This window comes from Cricetulus griseus, chromosome X, assembly GCF_003668045.3.
Source record: "Cricetulus griseus strain 17A/GY chromosome X, alternate assembly CriGri-PICRH-1.0, whole genome shotgun sequence".
NCBI lineage: Eukaryota > Metazoa > Chordata > Mammalia > Rodentia > Cricetidae > Cricetulus > Cricetulus griseus.
In genome coordinates, this window is record NC_048604.1 from 121,915,473 (window position 1) to 121,937,833 (window position 22,361).

The 22,361-nt window shown below is 43.2% G+C and overlaps 1 protein-coding gene across 1 annotated transcript; it reads right to left on the reverse strand.

Annotated features, from left to right (window-relative positions):
* Positions 1-16,377: 16,377 nt before the first annotated feature.
* On the reverse strand, positions 16,378-21,970 carry LOC100769886. The gene is made up of 2 exons (XM_027433122.2): positions 21,933-21,970; positions 16,378-20,391 (listed from the first exon to the last, which is right to left on the reverse strand). Exon 2 carries the CDS (start codon positions 19,770-19,772, stop codon positions 16,536-16,538), a length of 3,237 nt encoding a protein of 1,078 aa, XP_027288923.1. The 5' UTR covers positions 19,773-20,391; positions 21,933-21,970; the 3' UTR covers positions 16,378-16,535.
* Between the last annotated feature and the right edge of the window lie 391 nt (positions 21,971-22,361).

Sequence of the window (22,361 nt, forward strand, 5' to 3'; positions counted from 1 at the left end):
ATACATGCATGTACACAGATTCCCGACTTACGTAATTCTATGGGAATTCACAGAGTTATATTCGTTGAGAATTTGGCTTAGGTTTCTCTTCTTAGAGAAATTCCCATCGCCTAATATGAGAGAGTCTCCACACACATTGCCATGAAACTTCCTGGGCTGAGAATCTGGCCCTTAGTGCACACAGTAATATCCATCGAAACAATGGCTTGTTTGTTGTTTTTGTTGTTGTTTGTTTGTTTGTTTAAAACTGACTTTGCTTTTCAGAACACACTGGAATGAGCAAATGTCTCTAGCCTCTGGAGCTGTGTGAATCAATGTGACCAGTATGGAAAGACCCAGGCTGTGTGTCCATTACAGAGGGGCACAATCCCTGCTCACCTCAGCCTCCTTGCCAGAGAATGGATGGGACTTTTATCTGCCTCTCCCTTATCTCCAGAGTATTCACCACTATTTTTAAATGGGATGCCCAGAAAGGATGCCTTAAGAGATTGATCTGGGGCATTGCTTGCCAGGGAAAAGCATTCATTGGCTAAATTTGTAAGTGCCAACACTGCTAATTGAATTTGTTCCAAAACATGCATTAAAAAATGTTGTTCTGTTCCATTCATTATTTATAGAACACCACCTAAGGGCAGTGCAAGCTATAAGCCAAAAATCTCATCCTGCATTTTATCAGAAGCCCATTGCAGGGAAAGGAAGACAGGAGAGGGAGGGAGGGAATAAAATGAGACGTCTAAAAATGCTGAAGGAGCGTGTCTAGAGTGTTTTGCTTTTGGTTTTTTGTTTGTTTGGTTTACTGGGTTTTTTGTTTTGTTTTGCTTTGTTTTGTTTTGTTTTGGTGTGTACCTACAATGACCATTGGGTGACTTGCTAATAATCTCCAAATGAAAGGGGTTTGGAGAGAGTTCCTCTCTCTTCTTCTAACACTCAGAACCTTAAAGAAGGTGGTGGGCATCTGTTAGAGCATGAGACTTAAACACATTATGAGGAAAACTTCAGTGAGGAATGGGACCAAGTAAAGCTAAGAATGGGGAAGACCTTTAGATGAGGGCAGACCATATAAGGGTAAGAAATCTATCCCATGTTTTTTCAACCACAAGCTGATGGATGTCCCTAGAGATCTTTGTCCACTGATCATGGTCCACCTGGCAGTAGGACATACTATCTATCAGAAGAGTGGCTTTGGGTGGGAGACACCTTGCTTTGAATGTCACACTTGATAAAATGACTTAACCTTTCCAGGCCTGTGTATACACCTGTAAAAATGACAACAGTGGCTACTCATTGGACAATGCTTTGACACCTAACATTGTACAAGATCAACAGACAAAGAACCTCCCCTCTAATGGGGGAGGTGGACTTTGATTCATAATAAATAACAAGTCAGTATAGCATACACCATGTCAGATGGTGGTAAGCATTGTATGGAGGATTAAGCAGATAAGGGGGATGTGTCAGAGAAATTATGATCTTCGGCACGGTGGTGGGGACGGATCCCATGCCTAGAGAGTGTCTGTGAGGAAAAACTGGGAAGCAGAAATCAAGTGAGCTAAGAGGCTACACTGGGATGAGTATGCGCCTCAAAGATAGGCTCATGATCTAATCCCCAGAATCTATAAATGTGACTTTACTTTGAACTTTTTAAAAGCCTTTGAGGGAAGGTACAATTAAGTTAAAGATCTTGAGATGAAATCATTAGAGCATTCTGGATTATCTGTGTGGGCCCTAAATCCAAAGGCAGGTGCCCTTATAGGACACAGAAGGGTGAAAGGCAGACACAGAACCATGTGACAAGAGAAGCAAACATTAGAGCGATATGGCCACAAACCAAGGATACCTGGAAACACTCAAGGCTGGCAGAAGCAAGGAAAGCTTCTCTCCTACAGCTTCAGACAGTGTGGTCCTATGAAACCCCAATTTCAGGCTTTGGGCTTCCAGAACTACTGCAGAATTTCCTTTATTTTAAGCTACTAATATTGTGACCTTCATTGTAACAGCCCTAGAAGACTACTATTACAGAGAGTACCTAGGTGAAGAAAAGCTAAACAGAAAAAAATGCAGATAGAAAGGTCCTAAGGTAGGTCTTTTGCCTGCCTCCTTGGAAGGCAAGAAGAGTTAGGTGAAGGAGCCAGTGACTGACTTCCAGTAGCTAAAACAGACTTCAGACAGCACTTCCTATAGTTTGGCAAGTCCTTTCTGGACAAAATCAATAGGACTAGTCATACTGACATTTGATTATATTTCAGAAGCATAGAGATGATTAGCTTCTGACAGGTATGGTGGTATCACACCTTTAATCCCAGCAGAGGAAGGTGGATCTCTGAGTTCAAGATTAGCCTGGTCTGCATAGTGAATTCCAGGACAGCTAGGGCTAAATAGAGAAAACCTGTCTTGAAACAAACAAACAACAACAAGAACAAAGATGACTAGCTTCCTTGTGGGATGGCAGATAATGAGGAAGATCCAAGATGTCTGGGCACTGTAGCCTCAGCAGCTGGAACTGCCATCCACTGATATGCAAAAGGCTGGAGATGGGGTGGGTTTGAGGGCAAAACTCAAGACTTTGCTTTGTAGTGAGTTAGGTTTAAGGTTCTCATTAAACAGCCAAAGGCTCATCAGCCTATCAGTCCAAAATCTAACTCAAGGGGGAGATGTCTGATGTGGAAGTGGAAATTCAGATGAATTTTTAAATTTATTTGTAGGCTTTGAACAAAATTCTTCTTTTGTTACCCAGTTCTATCACTTCTCAAAGCTTTCTCTCACGCTCCTTTAGTAAGCAGACCCTCTCCCATACCCAGGTCCCTTGCAACCCTGTTCAAAATGTCCCAGAAACAAGTGTGGGGCATACTTCACTGATATACATGTGTGCCTTGAGTAGTGTGCACACAGCCATAGGACTGAAACCCAGTACACACACACACACACACACACACACACACACACAACACACACACCACACACACACACACACCACCACCACCACCACCACCACCACCACCACCACCACCACCACCACCACCTGTTTAGAAATAATAGAATATATTCCATAGCATTTCAAATCTAACTTTTCACTCAGCACAACACAGTTGAGATATAATCCTGTTGCATTTACTAGTATTTATTTTACTAGTTTTTTAAAGTAATATTCACTCTGTGGAAAGACCAGATTTTGTTCAACCATCCATCCATGGAAGGACATGTGTGTAGTCTCCACATACTAGTACTTACAATAAAACTGGTATCAAAATCCACATGCAATTTTCGGCAGCTAAGAATAGTGCTGCTGGGTAAAATGATGAGTGTACAACTTAAATTTTTAAGATACTCTTAAGCTATTTTCCCAAGTTGTAATATCTTTTTGCATCTCTAACAGCAACATTTATTGTTCTCCTAGGTATGTAGTGACTAGCAATGCCCAGTGTTTTTGGATGTGCATATTCTCCTTCCAAAGATTTTCTTTGGTGAGATTTCTATTCAAGTCTTTGTTCATTTTTAATTGGGTTATTTGCTCTCCTATGGTTTAGGGTGGAAAAATCTTCATGGTCTGCTTGAAAGTATTTTGTCAGCACTGTGATTTGTAAATACATTTTCCAAGCCTGCAGCTTGTCTTTTTATTTTTTTTAAAGTATTTTTGGCAGAGTAAAAGTTTTAAATTTTGATGAGGCTCAGTTTATCTTTTTTGTTAATTCTTTATAGATAATGCTTTTGGTATAATTGCCAAAAATGCATTGTCTAATTCAAGGTCACAAAGATCTTCTTTATTTTCTTGTGACAGTCTTATTCAGTGAAGTTTTACATTTAGGTCTATGAACCATTTTGAGTTAAGCTTTCTGTAAGATGAGGTATAGCTGAGCCACAAAGTATTGACTTTATCTGTAACAAAATACTGTAAACCATATGGCTTACAAACAACAGTGATAGATTCCTCACAGCCTGTGAACAAGATACTGATAAAGTTGCTGCCTAGTGAATTTTTGTGTCTCATAGGTGATACATTCTCCATGAAAGGTTCCCAATGTTCAAGGTCACCAATACTATCTCTGTGGGGTTTATGATAGTTCCCTGATGAAAGACTACACTTCTCAGCTTCTCTTGCAATCTTTGGGAGTTCTTTCCACCCCTTTAACGGGCTACATCACATATTCCTCTGTAGACATTTTGGCCATCTGCACACGGGAGACAAAATGCTCCCTCACCATGAATAAACATGGTCAGACCAAGCCTCTTTCTTGCCACCTTCCCACCCTCTATAGCTGCCTTTAAATAATCTAACATATGATGCTGAAGACTAGGGATGAGAAATCTGAGCCCACCAGTGGCTCAAGCCCACCCAAGGCCAAATGACCCTGGCTCTCATATGATCCTTTGCCCTAGGGTGAAAGGGCCGAGCAGGTCCACTTGCTTATCTCAGGCTTATTTTTCTTTTCACCCTATCTCTACTCATTCTCTCTCACATTACTGTCTCACCTGACACAATCTGACCTTATAGATAGGAAGCCACACTGCATTCGACCAGAATACCCATATAACAATTAGGCAAACTACTGGGACAAGATAATGCATTGCACCTAACTCAGGGGTGCTCTGGTGAGGTCTGGGAGCTCACTGGACCTTTTTTCTATCTGTCTTAAGACCCAGTCAGCCAAAGGCATTGGAGACTTTCCACTGGTTGAAATGCTTGACTGAGATTCCAGGAATTCTCCACTGGCCTACCACTCGATGAGCAGAAAGTCCTGAGAGCCACTGGCTCTGTGGTTTCTCAGCCCTGAAACTGTAGAGGTTGAGGATTCCCCTTTCCTTTCCAGGTGCATTTGGTCATTTCAAGACTCAGAGGATGCTCTAGGCAGATGGATATTGACCCCATTTTTACATCAAACCTGGACCTCACCATGGGTTCCAAATTCTCCATTTCTCAAAGCTCCATGTGGGAGACCTCATAGCCGCGTCACATGCTCAGCTCTTGATCCAAATATGACCTCAATATACATTGGACAACCGGCCACTGCTGGCCCAAATTTTCATCTTTCATACTTAATATCTAGAGTGATTTAGTCAACTCCACAAGACACAATGCCAGCATGGTCTGAGACCCCTGCCTCATATATCTCAGAGTTCACTTAAATCTTGTCAAGGCCCTGGTTTAAAACTAAAGTCCTAATGCCCATTGTCATTTCTGCTGGGCCTCCAAACTTGTATCTATTCCTGAGATAGCATATGATTCTTTTGCCTTATGCTTTTAGCCTACTTGTGTTTCTCCCTTCCCAAGCCTGGAAAATCCTGTTCATATCTTTAACAACTAAGAAGTAAATGGATTTCAGTTCTCCACTCTGATCTGAAGGCAAGCACAAACTTATAGACATGTAAATTACTGTGTTCAGGCTTAGAGTGATGCAAATGTCTTTTGGATATGGATACAATTGAAAAATTGTTTTATGCTGTTCTTATCTACTGAGAAGGCAGCTCTGAAGTTGAATTTTGGCCCATCTGCTCCAGATTCAAGGATTTTTTTCTTTTAAGTTTCATCCAAATTTTCTGAGCTGGCCATGTGGGCCACCTGATCCAGCTACAGGGAGGAGAGCAAAACAGAACAACACAGAAAAAGACACTTTGTACTTGAAAACAACTAAGAAGTAAACTATTTCCTATAGAGGTTACAAATGGAAGACTGTCTAAATCCCTTGGATGGAGCACCATCCCACCAGAGTAAGTTGCATACCAGCCTCATTACAGGATAAGGATGCATCGGTAATAAGACCTGCCAGAAGTCTGATGCTTCTGCCTCCAGGTGCATATGTTTCACAGCTCCTGCAGCACAGATTTGACCATCTCTGACTGTGTAGGCCTGACCAGCTTCAGCGATATAGGCAAGCACATCAAACAAGACAAAAAACCCTCTTCATTATCTAAGATGTATTACTCCTCATGTCTCACATGACAGGGGGATGGACTATGATGCCCAGTGGAGGGTCTCAGAGTCTACACCCACATCCTAAATGTCTCAAATAACAGAGAGGCAGGTAGCAGATGTCTCAACGAATCCTGAATGTCTCCTGAACTGACATAAGAGGATGATGTGAATAGGGGAACCTTGTACCTGTCCTTGTACCCAACTGGTATGGGACCCACATGCTATTTCAATTGGCTGTGCCCTTTACTGTGGCATCGGATGCTAATTCAGGGTCTATACTCTAACTACCCATGTTCCCTCATTACAGGAGGATGCCAGATAGATACTCTGTCACCAAACTCACAGCTTTGGAAAATTATCCAAAATAAGCAAGAGCTATCATTGACAGCTGCTTTTATAACTGTAGAGTCAACAAATGGTTCTACTAAGTGATATCCCAAGCCTTTAGGCTCTTTAGGGGAAGGTGACATAAATGAAGGAGGTTCTCTCCAACCTGGACTCCCCTGTGGTGCTTTGGGAATATAATCTAATCTCTACCCAGATAGACAGAGAGCTCCAGGGCAAAGCCTGATCTCACCTTGAGGCCTACAAGGAGAGTAAAGGCTTTGACAGTGGTGCTTGTGGAAGTTTCCTAAGAAAGTACAAAAGCTCATTATTTTGGTTGTTTTGCTTTACAAATTATGCCTCTAACCAACCAATATATTTTTAAATAGATTGATGGTAAGAAATATTCTTACTGTTGTCAGAATGTGGTGACCTAGTGATTCCATCAGCAGAAGGAATAAAGAGTTGGCTTTAGCCTTCTTTGTCAAGTCAGTCATTGTTACATTATTTATGGCCCCTTTTTAGGAGCCATATTAAGGCTCGTCTTTTATATGTAAGATGGCTTCAGCCTTGCGGAGGGATCTGGTTGCCTGATGCTGCCAAGCTGACAAAGTTATAGCTAGACTAACATCAATACTATCTGAGAAGGATAAATTCCAAGCAGCTTCTGAATCTCCTAAAGATGGCAGGGACCCATGCATACACAGTTAGCCATACCCAGTGTGGCAGTATGTATATATTGGGGTAGAGCAAGGGGATGTCTGGGGGTATGCTATTTTCATAGCAATAGTCTCAGGATTGGTACACCTCGGGGATGGGAGAACCTGTCTTGAGTTGATTGGTCAGCTGCAGCTGCAGCAGCTGCAGAAAGGTTGCTGTACCTAGAGGCCCTTCCAGGAAAGTTTTCCGCTGTCCAGCATTCCACTATTTTCAGTAAAGCACATCCAGAGCGCACCAGCTAACTTCTGAATGGTTCCTTGACACATGGAGGGTATCTGGAGGTTGCAACCTAGTGATGAGGGCAAGGTCAGGGGCTCAGCACATGTTGCTGAGTCAGGGGCCTACGACTTGCTGGGTCTTTTCTGTAGCCTGTCATGGCTGCCACAGCAGGGGGCTGGGTGAGGGTTTGGACCCTTCAATCTCACAACTGGAACAGCTTTACTTTCAACCCCTGACTCCAGCAGCCCCAGCAGCAGCTACCTCCAGATACTGATCTGGTCCATTGTCTTTACAGACTCCTTCTGAGCCCACGTCTGAACCCTCTTGAACTTTGCTTCAGCCTCTTTAACTCATATCTATTCTGTACTCTTATGCATGCAAATAGATATATTTACTGTGTCATATGATGTGTTAGTATTAGTAATTAAGACTGGAACAATGAACTTGCATTTGCCTCAGCCTAGCTACCAGGGTAGGAGGATTATGTGACAAATTGTTGTCATTAAAATCTAACGTTAGTAGTTTTTGTCTTATTCAATACATTCTGACAGTGTAGATAGACTCAAACCTGTTTACCTATGGTTCAGGTATTGCAGACTCACAGCATTCACCTATGGTTCTCTCTCTCTCTCTTTCTCTCTCTCTCTCTCTCTCTCTCTCTCTCTCTCTCTCTCTCTCTCTCTCTCTCTCACACACACACACACACACACACACACACACACAGTTTCGCCTCCCCTCCCCATCATTCCCCTTTTCATCTCATCTTCCTCCCCCTCTCTCGCCCTCTCCTCTTCCTCCTTCTTTCCTCTTTCTTCCCCTCTCCTCTTCCTCACCCTCTCTTCTTCCTTCCCCTCCCTCTCCTCATTCACCTCCTCTTTTCTTCCCCCTCCTTCTCCTTCCCCTCTTCCTCTTCTCTTCCCCATCCTCTTCCTTTCCCTCCTCTTCCTCTTCCTCTTCCCTCCTCCAACTCCTCTTCTCCCCACTCATTTCCTTCTTTTTCCTCATTCCCTTTTCCTCCTCCTCTCCTTTCCCTTCTCTTCTCTTTCCTTCTCCCTTTCCTTCTTGTCCTTTCTTCCTCCTACCGTCCCTCCCTATTGCCTTCCTTCATCTTCCCCTTCTTTTCTCATCCTCTCCTTCAGAGCTAGCCTGAAGCTAAGGGGTGGAGGCATGCTTACATCCCTGGAGGTTCCCATGATGACAGCAGCAGGAGTTTCTTTGCCCAATCCCTCGCCCAGATGCCAGCAGACCCCAAGCAGTTAAGTTTCCTGTGCATATGCCCAATGCACATACCAACTGATAAGCTCATGGGTCTCCAAGGCTACAGGACTGGTTGCTGCTTATCTGATATCTGAAACAGCCCGAACTGAACTTTGTATGTTTCCTTCCTGTGGCCCCTGTTGCTTCTGAGTGTACAAATGAAGTACGTTGGATTTTCTTACCCCAACCAACAACATAACACCCCATGGACACAACAGGCTATTATTCCTAGGGTAGAAATATCCCTTGGCCCCTTCTAATAAATGAGGTGTCCACTGACACAGCCTCCAGGGTGTCTTTATCCCCTGTTGTTCTCATGGCCACTCAGGATCTGCCTTTGGCCCTGCCTATTTCCCCTCCTAACCATGCCTGGACAAAACCAGGGTTCGAGCCTAGCACTCTCCCTCCTACCCATCCTTCTCTTCCTCACTCCTCTCCTTCCTTTTCTCCCCTCCTTCTCCCTCTCATTCTTCCAACCTTTCTAAGACTCTCCTTCCTTGTCTTCTTTCTCCTGCCTCCCTTTTCTCTGCCTTGTCCCATTCTCTTCACCCTCTTCCTCCTCTTGTTTCCTCTCCTCCGTCTCTCCCTATTCACTTACCCCTTCTTGTTCTCCTTTTACACTTCTCCCCTTTCCTTCTCCACCCCTTCCTTTCTCTATTGGCCTCTATTCCCTCCTCCTTCCCCTCCTTTTATTCTTTCTCCCCACCACTTCCTCCCCCTTCTTCTTATCATCTTCCTCTCATCCTTCTTCTTCCCTCTTCCCCCTCTCTTCTCCTCCATCTTCTCCTCCCTTTCCTTCTTCCAGTCTTTCTACTCCTCCTCCATTCCTTCTCTTCCTCCCTTGCACCTTCTCATCATTTCCTCTTCTATGACTCCTCCCTCTTTCCTTTATCCTTCTTTGTCTACTTTTCTTCCTCCTCCTTTCTTCTCCCCCTTTCCTTCTCCTCCACACCTTTCGCCATCCCTTTTCCTTTCTCTCCCTCTCTTTCTTCTTCTCTCCTCTCCCTCATCTTCTCTTCCTCATCCTTTTCTTATCCACCCTCCTCTCCTCCTCCCTCTCATTCCTCACCCTCTCATCTTCTTCTCCCCTTCTCCTCCCTCTCCTCTTCCTCCTCCATCATTCTCTTCATCTCTTTTTTCTCTCCCCTTCTCCCCTCTCTTCTCTCTTCCTCCTTCTCCTCTCTCACCTTCTCTTCTTCCTCTCCTGTTTCTACTGTTCCCCTTCCCCCTTTCCTTCTCCACCCCTCCTTTCTCTCAATCTCTTACTTCTCTCCTCTCTTCTCCCTCTTCTTCACTTCCTACCCCTCCTATTCTTTTCCTCCTCCTTCCTTTTCTCCTTCTCCTCCAACTCGTCCTCCCCTCCCCCTCCTCTTCCTCCACTCTTCTCTTCCCCCTATCGCTTCATTTCCTTTCTTCCTTCTCCCCTCCTCTGCCTTTTCTTTTTCCTCCCTTTCTTCTCCCCGTCCTCTCTATTCCTGATTTCTCCCCTATCTTGTCTTCCTTTTCCCCTTCCCCTTCTCCATCTCTTCTTCTTTTTCTTTCTCCCCTCTTCTTCTCCACCTATTCTTCTCCTTCCCCTCTCTGCCTCTCCCTCTTACCTCTTATCCTCCGATCTCTAGCTCCCTCTCTTCCCTTTCTCTTTATACCCTTCTATCTTTTTCCTTTTCCTTAATCCCTACTCTTCTTTTTCCTCCTACTTTCACTGCTGAAACCAAGGAATGAAACAGAGCCTGCTTAGCTATATGTTCAATCTTTTTACATTTCACAAAGACTTTATATTTTAATTATGTGTATGCATGTGTGTGTGGTATATTGTGGGGGACCGAATAATTCTGTTATGGAATATTTTGGGGCCCAGTCTCTAGCTCCAGTAAACATGGAGCACCAGAAAGCTCAGGCCCACTAATGTATTGTTAATACCAGTAGGGCTATTATTGTTTATCATGGCCTCAGGGTAATGTGCCTCTTATTTGCATCTCTGTGGGCCTAAGCATCTGAATAGGCCCTCACCTGGGCAGAGGTGCTAGAGATGTGTGAGTAACTTGTGAAGATGGAAGGTTAGGAGTTAGGGGCGAGCGACCAGAGCAGAGAGAACAAAGAAAGATGGTTCCCTCGTGGTGTTGGCAGGATGGTTAAGAAACACCAGAAAAGATCGCTAATAAAGAAATGACTCTAGTTCTACAACATGGAACTGAGAGCTCTCTGAAGATGACAAGATGCCTGTGTTTGGTCCTTATCGTCACTGGGTTGCTAGGAGCTTCCAGGTCCACACACCCCCACTCACCTTTAACCCATGACAGTCATGAGACTGGGCCCCAAAATATTCCATTACAGAAATATTTGGTCCCCCACAATTCCTCTCTCTTAAATTAATAAAAAGAAACCTGTGCTTCTGCATCAGGACAGATGACTGCGCCTATTTTAGGAGGCTCCCTTCAACCTACCAGGGGTGCCCATCATGGAATCACGCATTCCGTCATGCGTGTTCTGTCTTAGGATTCCCTGAAGGCAAGGAAAACCATACCCGTCTCTGGCTGGAAATAGTCTCTGTAAAACAAATAAGGTTAGTGGGGGATGGGCCATAGTCCAGCTCCAAAATCCTCATGGCTGCAAACCTTCTCCTGCGGAATGGAGACATATAAAGGTTTAAATAGCCTTTTGAAATCTGCGTGGAAATGCCTCTAGTGCCTCTGATACACACCTTACTAAAGTTTGCTTCCTAAAACATATTTCTATCCTAAGGCTTGTAAATTACATGCTACATTCTTGTTAGAATGAACTCTGACTTCTAGTATCTAATAACAATTGCATAACACATATAGCAAGATTACAAACATTAACAATTCCATCATGAACATACATTAGGGTTAGTTACAATACAATCAAAAGACAATAAGATATTCTCACAATCTGTGGGGTGTGAACAATTTCACAATTCTAAATCTTTTTTCTTTATTCCCTGCCTGGGACTCAATGCCCTTGAAACTTTTCTATTACTTGCTCAAAGTCCGAAGTTCTAACATCAGGTTTGTAATATCAGTCTTTGAAACTTAACTAAAAAGTCTTTTGTCCATGTCTTGTTTAAGCATTGTGAAGGAGCTTCTGCCACTCTGGTTTATGCCAGTATCTGACTGTCCTAAATGAGTCCTTTTTCCCAATGGGAAACTGGCAAAACAGTTTTGTGTGTCTGTTTGTGGCACGAAAGCAAGCTGTTTTTTTTATCAAGTTCTTAGTCTGCTCCTGGATGAGCACTCACGGATTCAGAGAGGTGAATGTAGTCCGTCAATAGGGAAGCTGGAATTCTGGAAAGCATCTCGAAACTGGAACTGGGTGTGTCTCCCTTCTTCCTCCGGCTGTAGGTCAGATGTCCTCAAGGTTCAGGAAATACAGGTCCAATGTTTTACTCCAGCTGTTTCAGATGGTCTCCTGTGGGCCCAGGTCCCGTTTTTCTCTCTGCTCCATGCATCTCTCATCAACCGCTCCAGAAGTCAGCACACCTCATTCTCCTCCTGCGAGAAAACACAGACATACCCTCGACCCCCAAATAATTATGGGGTCTGATCCCCTCTATTCATCTCTCTATTTGACCTGAGCAAAATTTGCTCGAGTTCCTTCATGCCAGAATCTGTCTGCATCAGATTGCTCACTGGCATCCATATTTAAAAAGTTTAAGATAAACAGTGTGTGATTTGATGCATCATGTGGAGACTGGGGGCACAGTTCCCCCCTTTTTATTTTAGAAGCTGTGTTTTTAGGGCACTATGGGCCCACTCTCTTATTCCTTCCCCTTGGGGATATATAAGGAATACATGTTTTTTGATCAAATTTTCCATTAAGCACAAAATTGCTGGAAAGCTTTGCTAGTATATCCAGACCCATAAACATGGTAATTCTCTTAGGTGAATAACATTTTGAATTTGCTCAAATAATATTTCAATTTAATATTGGATCCTATGTATGGAATTGTCTCTATTACCTCAAGAGCCTTAAAGACATAGTGACTGTCAGTACACAAATTAAATGAATTATTTACCAGGATCTGAAAGACCACTGCGACAGCTTGCAGTTTGATTATTTGAGCTGAAGCCAGAGCTGTCTGCTCTATCTAGTCCTTTCTATTAATAACCTATGCAAGTGACTCTCCCAATAGAACCATTGGTAAAAACTAACATAGCATATTTTTACAGGACTGTTTTTTACAATTTTGGAAATACAAAAGGATGCATTAGTGCAAATTGTAACAGTCCATGAGCTAGAAACTGATTATCAATTCTTCCTGAAAACTGAGCCCATGACTCATTGTTCTGAAATAACCAATTAAATTGTTGCTTAGCGTAGGGGACATGTATCATACTTGGTTCTCTCCTAAAATACTTCCTAGAATCTATATGGCATTTCTGTACCATGTAGGCTAATGCTTTAAATGAAGGGTTTAAAATATTTAGGCTGGTGAGATGGGTAGGCGCAACCATAGTAATGGTTCCTTCTGCCATAAAACAGAAGTCGGACTATGCTTTGTGGCAAGTACATAAGCTTCCCATGGTTTTGCATATTCAATATATCTGATGATGCTGAATTGCCTCCTCTAATAATAGAACTTGTCTACCTTCTTAGTTAGCTGTTTGGGTACATCGGATCATTATCTCCTTATAGAATCTTACTTAAAGGATCATCATTAGAAGTCCCAAAATCATCATTAGAAGTCCCAAAAAAGGTACTTAACCAATGAATATTTTATAACAATTTCTAAAAAACTCATTTAAAGATTTTTAAACTATCTTTTCCAATTGCTATCTATTAAGCCTTAATTTCTTTAGAATACAACATGTCCTTAACAATTTTTCAGATTTATTTAAAGTTTCTGAGTAGCCTTTTCTAATCTAACCTTCGAAGCTGACAAGCTGATAAGACCTCATTTGCATCTTAGCTGACCTGGCTTAATTTGCATCTGCAAAGACACATTCAGGCTGTGAATCTAACAGATGGCTCTCTCCTGAGGCTTTTCACAAACCCTTTTTAAAATCATGTATCAACTTTTATTTTCTAGATTTCCTTTTTTAACCATAAAAATTTGGTAAAACCTGTATCCTCTCATCTGCCAAATTTTACAGAATCATCCATAGATTCCTCATGTCTCTAAGCTAACACTATAGGCTTTTGCTAACTTTTTAATTGACTATCTTTTAGGGCTCAAATCATAATTTTTCCTATTAAGACATTGACTGACTGACTGGATGTTCTTTTTGACCATATTAAAGTGATTTTGATTTTTTTTACAACAATATCCGAGGCAACATAAATATCTCTAATCATATCCAAGGCAATTTAGGCATTTCCATTCATCTGCATTCATAAATTCATAATCACATCACTCATCCAGGTGTGGCCACACGGTTCATTCATAACTTGCATACGTCTCACATTTCTCCTTTTGCCTAGGTTATGATCAGTTTGTTGAAAAGAAAATCCCTAATTGAACTTTCTAATCCTTGAAATATGAGCATCCAAAATTAGAACAATTCTAAGCTTAAATATGTTGCCCTTTCTTCTCTATAAGTCTCAAAAACAGTTTCTGTCTGGCTGTAACAATAGCATTTACATACATTGACTAGCCATCAGCCATGGCGGCATCTCCCAAGGCTGTAAGTTACCACGAGGAGGTAGGCTGTCCGCCGCCCCATCAGCCATTTTGTCTAGCCTGCCACAGACACCAGCATGAGGTGGCAACAAGCCGCTGGCTTAGGGCCAGTAGACCGAGGCCGCTGCCACGGCTGACCTTGGCCTTAGCTCGACTATGCCCTCTGGGGTGCTGAAAAAATCTGTGGCTGCATTTTTGGGCACAAGCCTGATCCCTTATTTTCTCTTTTGTTGGGACTCTGTCTGACCTGGTGCTCTTCCTGAACACATCCAAAGCAACCTCTAGAAGGCTCTATGTATTTTTTCCTTCCTATGCCTTGCTTTCTGTGTTGGAATAACTTATTTTTAACCGAATTTCCTGTAAGGCAGCCACCATCGCTAATCCCTGAGTGTAAGCTAGGTCCATATCTGAAAAGTTCTTAATGAACTTTCCTACATCAGTCCTCTTCCTGTGAGGCCTTCCTTAGCGTGGACTGGCATGCAGTACCAGCCTTCTCATAAGCTAGCTGTTTCACAATCAAAGTTCCACCACCTGTATAATTCCATACAGGCCTAGAAATCAATTCTGAACTAACTCCCTAGGTCCCTGCCTGCTCTCTATAACAAATATCCTCCTCCTGACCGGCAGGCCTTGGTTACCCGCTTTCAATTTCCTAGGGGTGAGGCTTCTACAGCAATATTTCCTATCAGCCTCTGTTGGTCCATACTGGACACAAGCCATTATTAGTTCCTAGAGCTGCTTGAATGGTATTGGCACATGTGTCCTGCTATGTTCCCCTAGCCACTCTCTCTGATCCAAGGATACCTGTAAATTTCTTATCTCCTGTAAGCAATTTTGCTCAAATTTCCAAATCTCTTAGCTCTTGCTAAATTTTACCATTGAATATTTGCCTTTCTGCATTTCCAGTTTAAAATGAAAGTAGGAGGTGAAGGCTCCCTCCATCTTGGTACTAATTAACTCTCTCTCCCTGCTCATCCCAATCATTTGTCCTGTATATTCTTTACCATCCAGCAGCCCCTAAGTAGGCGCAGAAGCTTCTGTTCTCCATTACACTCCTAGATATCTTCCGAGGGCCTGCGTGTATGTGAGGCTGCACCTATGTCTTCCCAAGCCCCTGCGCAACTCGAAATTGTATTGGACGCATGTGCCAACACCATTCAAACAGCTGCATCATGGCGGTGGCTTTTTGCAAGCGGGAAGGATCCTTTTAAAACTTTTAAACTCTAAAATCTCCTGTACTTGCTTTCACTTTGTTTTAGCTCTCCTAGCTATTAAACTATATCCAAGTAAATATACAATCGTCTGACTAATAATTATCTGCCAGATTTCTCTAACTATATACATTTTTACTTTCAAGGCTAATTTACTTCTCTTTACCATCTGGCTAATATTCCTGTTCCATATTTACAATTACCTGCATTTTTCATGCTGGAGTTTAACACATTACATTTTACTACTTTATCACCTGACTGACATTTCAGTCTCACATCTACTGTGTGCATTTTCTCTTACTTTAAGGGTTAAATAACCCGCTTTACTTATTTTCACCAGCTGCTGGCTGACATTTTCTCATTTGCCCATCTTCCATTACTTTAAGTGTTAAATAACCCGCTTTACCTTCCTTGTCAGCTGCTGGCTGACATTTTCATCATATATATAGTGCACATTTCTGCTTTAAGGGTTAAATAACCCAATTTATCTTTTTTCGTCAGCTGCTGGCTGACGCCTTCCTATTTTATATACATATATCTGTTTCTATTTCTACAATGATATACAGTTTTATTCCTGACTTAACGTTGTTCACTCACCACATTCGGCCACTTCCTTCTTCCTTTTTCTGTGTGTGCTTCTTCTCCAACCGGTTTGCCCTCAACGACTATCTCTTCGAGTTGTCCAAGCCTCTGCCTTGTCCATTTCTTCGTGGTGTCCATGGCTTCTTCCCCCATTCTCAGGTCCCCCGTTTGGGCGCCATTTTGTTGTGACACGACCTGTCTCAGCTTTAACCCAGACAGCCATGAGGTACTACCTGAGTGGGGTTGCTAGGAGCTTCTAGGTCCACACCCCCCCCCCCACTCAGGCAGAACCTCATGGCTGTCGTGGGTTAAAGCTGAGACAAGCCGGGTCACAACAGTATATCCATCATGTTGATCCTTTGGCACTAGGAATAGAGCATTTTATCAAACAATATGAACATCTAGTAGAAACTCATGATGTGAAAGGGATAGAACTACCAACATTCAAGCAATATTGTCAAATAAGCAACACAAATTTTTGGTTAACATTTATTTGTTTTTGAAATTGTGGTTAAAAAGCATTTAATGTTTTTATTTCTATTCACAATAATATATAACCTGAAGTACTAAGCTCTGTTATAACTTTATAGTTTTCAAGAACATCAAATACACAACAAAAACAGCAAAAATAGAAATGTTTACGGGTCTAGGTCATAACAGACTGGTTTGCAGACCCTCACAGGGCTTTGAAGCAATATGCCACAGAAGCCATTTTATAATTGTTGGTGTTAAACAGAGAAGTGGAATTCTCTGCTAGGTAATTAAGGAAACCGTGCATATAGCTGGACACTAACAAAGGACTGTGCCTATTAAGGTATGAATGGGCCAATGCAGTTCCAATGTTCACAAATAATCGCAGGAGGTGTGGAGCCCCGTAAATCTGAGACATTGGAATATCTGGGTAAGCAAGGAGGATTTCGGCATACTGTAGTTTTTCAAACTGGAAGAGCAGATGGGTGCCCAGCATCTTGTTGAAAGACTTTCTTATTCTATACACAAGTTCATCAATGGAATATTCTGTATTACCAGACTTTTTTTGTGATTTCACGAGAGTAGCATAGACTTTGAGAATACGATCTACATTCTTCTCAGCAGGGAGGTGGAATAACTGCCTCTGCTTGTTTATCAAGTCCCAGTCCTCAGCAAGACATGCTTTTAGTACTCGAGGCAACTTCAAATCAACTCCCATTCTCAGATTCGCTGCCTGCATACGCCGACCAGTGGTGACAACCCCAACCACATTCTGGTGAGGGACTTGGGCTACTTGGCTGGTACCACTGCCAATTCTGTTTTCTGGAGTATTCTCCATGTGCTCTGGTACTAGCACTGGCACAGTAGGCATGGATCCTGAAGAGGGTTCCTCTACATGAAAGCCTTGCTCCATGGAGTGATGACCTTCCTCCACAGAGCACACATTCTCTCCTGTGTTACTTTCTTTATCATTGTAGCGGTCTTGAAAGTCAACACTCTGCTCAGAACAAAATTTCACAAAACAGCACTTCTTTTCCATGCTCTCTTTCTTCTTCTTTTTGTTTTTCTTCTTGTTTTTCTTTTTGTTTTTCTTTTTGTTTTTCTTTTTGTTTTTCTTTTTCTTAGCAGGGTGGCCTCTCTCCCCAGAGTGAACTTTCTCTGCAGAGCAGATTCTCTTGGAAGATAGGACTTTCTCTGCAGGAAGACTCTTTTTGGGAGGGCAAACTCTCTGGGCAGATAGATGTTTCTCTGCCCTGCAGCTTTTCTTTGGAAGCCTACCTCTTCCTGTGGGGAGAATTTGCCTTGCAGAGGTTCCCCTATCTGCCGACTGACCCTCCTCTGCAGAGCGGCTTTTCTTCCGAGGCGGACTTCTCCATGTCGGGTGATCTTTCGCTGTGGAAGGTGTTTTCTCCACGGTGTAACCCCTTTTCAACAAGTAACCCTCCTCTGCAGGGCGGCTTCTGATGCGGCCACCTCTCTCTGTAGGGATATCTTCAACTGCAAAGGGTACACTCCCACTCCGTGCCAAGTTGACTCTTTCGGCTGAGCAACCCTCCTCTCCAGGGCGGCTTTTCTTCTCAGGCCAACTTCTCCCTGTGGGGTGATCTTTCCCTGTAGAAGGTCTTCTCTCCACAGTGTAACACCATTCCAACAAGCGACTGTCCTCTGGAAGGGGGGTTTTGAAGATGCCACCTCTCCCTGTATGAATATCTTCTTCACTTCCACAGGGTCTGCTTGATGCCAAGCTAATCGATCTGGCCAAGCGACCCTCCTCTGCAGGGAGGCTTTGAATGCGGCGACCTCTCCATATAGGGCTATCTTCACCTGCCAGGTGTCTGCTCGATGCCCTGTTAACCAAGTCAGCTGAGCGACCCTCCTTTGCACGGTGTTTTTTCTTCTCAGGCTGACTTCTCCCTGTGGGGTGATCTTTCGCTGTGGAAGGTCTTTTCTTTGCAGTCTTACCCCTGTCCAGAGAGAGACCCTCCACCGTAGGACAGCTCTGGATGCGGCGATCTCTCCATGTAGGGCTATCTTCACCTGCCAAGTATCTGCTCCATGCCCTGTTAACCAAGTCAGCTGAGTGACGCTCCTCTGCACGGCGTTTTTTCTTCTCAGGCCGACTTCTCCCTGCGGGGTGATCTTTCACTGTGGAAGGTCTTTTCTTTGTAGTCTTACTCCTGTCCAGAGAGCGACCCTCCACTATAGGACAGCTTTGGATGCAGCCATCTCTCCATGTAGGGCTATCTTCACCTGCCAAGTGTGTGCTCGATGCCCTGTTAACCAAGTCAGCTGAGCGACCCTCCTCTGCATGGCGTTTTTTCTTCTCAAGCTGACTTCTCCCTGTGGGGTGATCTTTCGCTGTGGAAGGTCTTTTCTTTGCAGTCTTACCCCTGTCCAGAGAGCGACCCTCCACTATAGGACAGCTTTGGAGGCGGCGATCTCTCCTTGTAGAGCTATCTTCACCTGCCAAGTGTCTGCTCGATGCCCAGTTAACCAAGTCAACTGAGTGACGCTCCTCTGCACAGCGGCTTTTGATGTTGCGATCTCTCCCTGCAGATCGACTCTTGCTTGCTGAGTATTCCTTCTCTGCTAGGTGACTTTTCTTGGCAGACGGACCTCTCCTTACAGGATGATCTTTCTCTGTGGAGAGTCCTCTCTTCACAGAATAGTCTACCGCTATCTGGAGATATCTCTCTGTACAGCTGAGTTTCTTGGCTGGGCTGTCTTTCTCTTGAGGGTGCTGCTTTTCCGTAGAGGGTCCGCTCCCATCCAAGTAACCTTTCTCAGGAGAGGGACTCTTCTTAGTAGAAAGACCTTTCTTTCTTGGCTGACCTCTCTCAAAAGGGCAGACTCTCTCGCCATAGGGACCTCTCTCAGCTAAACCGTCTTCCTCTGTAGAACGAACTTTTTCTGTAAGACGTCTTTTCTTGATAAGGTAACCTCTCTGTATAGGACTATCTTTCTCATCTGAGAGATGCTTCTTGAATGAGCGACTTTTCTCAGAAAAGCGATGCCTCTCACCAGAGAGTTGCGTCTCAGACTGGTGCTTTTTGGCAGAGAAACATTTCCCTGTAGCAGGACGTTCTTCATCATCGCAACTGTCGTCGTCTAAGAGAAGCGTCTCAGCCAAGGGTTTCGCAAGTACAACATAGTACTTCCCAGAAGTGGGGCTTTTATCTGTAAAGCCATCCTTCTCATTGGAGGGCTTTTTCTCTGCTGTGCAGGTTTTCTCACCTGATCGACCTCTCGCCACCGATTGGTCTTTTGTGGCTCGACGACCCCGTGGTCTTCTTGGAAGACTTGTCAGGTCAGTTGACTTCTGTCCCGAGGAGTCATTTGTCACATTTCTGGCCCATCCATTGCTTGGCGGCAGCCCCACAGAGTCATTACCATCAGCAAAATGCTGGTCACTAAAATGAGGCACTCTCTTAGTGGAACTCATTGAAGCAATCTTCTGGCTTTGTCTTCAAGGAACAAGTGAATTCCCAGATTTTCTGGGTTTTTCAGGAAAACTCGACTGGGTACAATTCCAGAAGTCTGTAGTCTGTATTACTTCTACAACCAGGATCCAATCTCCTGATTGTCTATCAAATTTAGCTTTTTAAGGACTGCAGAGGAGCGGGAGTGAGGAACTCAACTGCCGCACGTCCAACCGCCAGCGCAGTCTAGTTTCTCTGGCAACTATCTGTACACAAACGTCATCGTGGGGGCGGGCTTAGGCCCTTCAACCAATCAGCGGTCTTATGTAAATTGAACTATGTTCCATAGCCCAATGATTGGACCACCACTCTGATGTCATAGTGATGGCGCCTGGGCAGGGCGAGAGGGCTTCCTTTTCTTTACGTTTTTTTTTTCTTTTAAAGACCAGATTGTATTCAATCTCACAAAGATACATCCCAAGCCTCTGCCTCCTCAGTGCTGGCATTAAAGTCATACATGTCCTGTTTGTCTTTCTTGATTAATTAAACTTCCTTCCTGTGACCCTTTCTATGCCTAAATCACTTGGTTCTTACTCTTCATCCTGAGTACAATGGTGTGGAGAAGCTCTGGGCTTGAGCTTCCTGCAGCCCAGAGGGAGAAAAAAAAAAGCATGTCATCTCCAGCATCTCATCACTGAGGAAGAATATGACTCTTAGCAATGAAAGAGGTATCTCTATAGGGAGGACCATTATGGGGTTAGGGAGAATCCTGGTGCCAGGGAAACTCCCAGGAATCCATAGGGCTGACCCCAGCTAAGACTCCTAGCAATAGTGCAGAGGGACTGGCCTGCCCCTGTAATCTGATGGATTACACAGAGTCATCACAGAGCCTTCATGCATTAACTGATTGAAGCAGATGCAAAGATCCACAGCCAAGCACTGGGCTCCAGGGGTCCAGTAGAAGAGAGGGAGAAGGGATTATATGAGCAAGGGGGTTCAAGATCATGACAAAGAAACCCACAGAGAAAGCCGACCCAGGCTTGTCAGCTCATGAACTCTAGACCCACACCTGAGATGCTTGAATGGGACCAAACTAAGCCCTCTGCATGTGGGTGACAGTTGTATAACTAGGCCTGTTTGTGGAGCCCCTAGCAGTGGGACCAGGATCTGTCCCTGGTGCATGAGCTGACATTTTGAAACCCATCCCCTATGGTGGGATGCTTTACTCAGCATTGATGTAGGGGGGAGGAGCTTGGTTCTTCCTCAACTTGATATGCCAGGTTTTGTTAACTCTTCATGGGAGGACTTACCCTTTCTAAGGAGTGAAGGGGGCAGTAGAAAGGAGGTAGGGGAGAGAACAGGAGGTGAGGAGGAAGGTGATACAGTGTTTAGAGAGTAAAATAAATAAAAGCTTAAAAATAAGAACGGTCTCTTTCCATCCTCCCTTTCTCCATTTCCATTTCTGAGTGTGGCAATAAATTTATATCCATTCACCCTGAGAATGTAAGAATTATACATTTATCTACTAAACTGTGTGTCTTACAATATACAGAATGAGTTAAAGTTAAAAAATGGGAAAAGCTATGAAATATAAATTGCATCCCTAAGAAAGTAGAGTGGCAATATAAGTATCAGACAAAATACATTGTAAAAACAAAAACATTACAGGATAAAGAATGTTTTCTAATGATGAAGGGTTTGAACCATCAGGAAGCTATCACAATTATGAACATGTAATCATCTAAGAAGAGAAAACAAAACACATGAAGCAAAAGTCACAGAAATACAGTAGACAATTCAAAAATACTAATTGGAAATTTCAATAAGTACTTTTGGTAATGGTTAGAATACTTGAGAGATGTCAACAGTCTGATAAAAGACTTGAACAGCAGTAAGAACCAAATAGTCCTAGGAATACATCTACACAACAATCCACCCAAGAGCAGCAGAATAGACTTTCTTCTCAAGAGCATATTGTACATTTTCTGTTAGATCATACACTGGCAAGAAGAAAAAAAAAACGTGTAGAGTTAAGTATGCTCTTTAACCACAAAGGAATGAAGTTAGAAGTCAATAACAAGAAAATTTGTGAAAATAAAAATCTGTGGAAATTAACTAGCATAGCAATGTGTAAGAGAAGAAATGCAAAAGGGGAGTTAGAAAATCCATTAAAAATACCACACCTGTTGGAGAAGGCCTACAATCCCAGCCACTTGGACAGCTGAAAGAAGAGAATTGAAAGTTTAATGACAGAGAAAAAACATTGGAAATAAAAAACACAAAAAAACAAAATATATGAATAACTATAAGAGATTACTAAATTAGTCCTTATGGAAATTTTTAAACTTTGAGTGCCTGTTTAAAAAAACACAGGAAACGGGGGTTGAAGAGTTGGCACAACAGTTACAAGTCCTTGTTGTTCTTGCAAAGAATCCTAGTTTGGTTCCCACAAGCCACATCCAGTAGTCACAAGCATCTGCAACTCTAGCTTCAAGGGATATTGTAACGTGACAAACAAAAGACCCAGAGATTGATATTAGGGTTCAAGCTTCAAGCTGAAGATCTGAAAAGCAAACCAGCTGGTCACTAGCTCTCACTTTACCTCAGACTGA

What these genes read in the sequence shown, in the direction of transcription:
- LOC100769886 (XM_027433122.2), bottom strand. Translation starts at nt 19,772, where the DNA reads ATGAGTTCCACTAAGAGAGTGCCTCATTTTAGTGACCAGCATTTTGCT.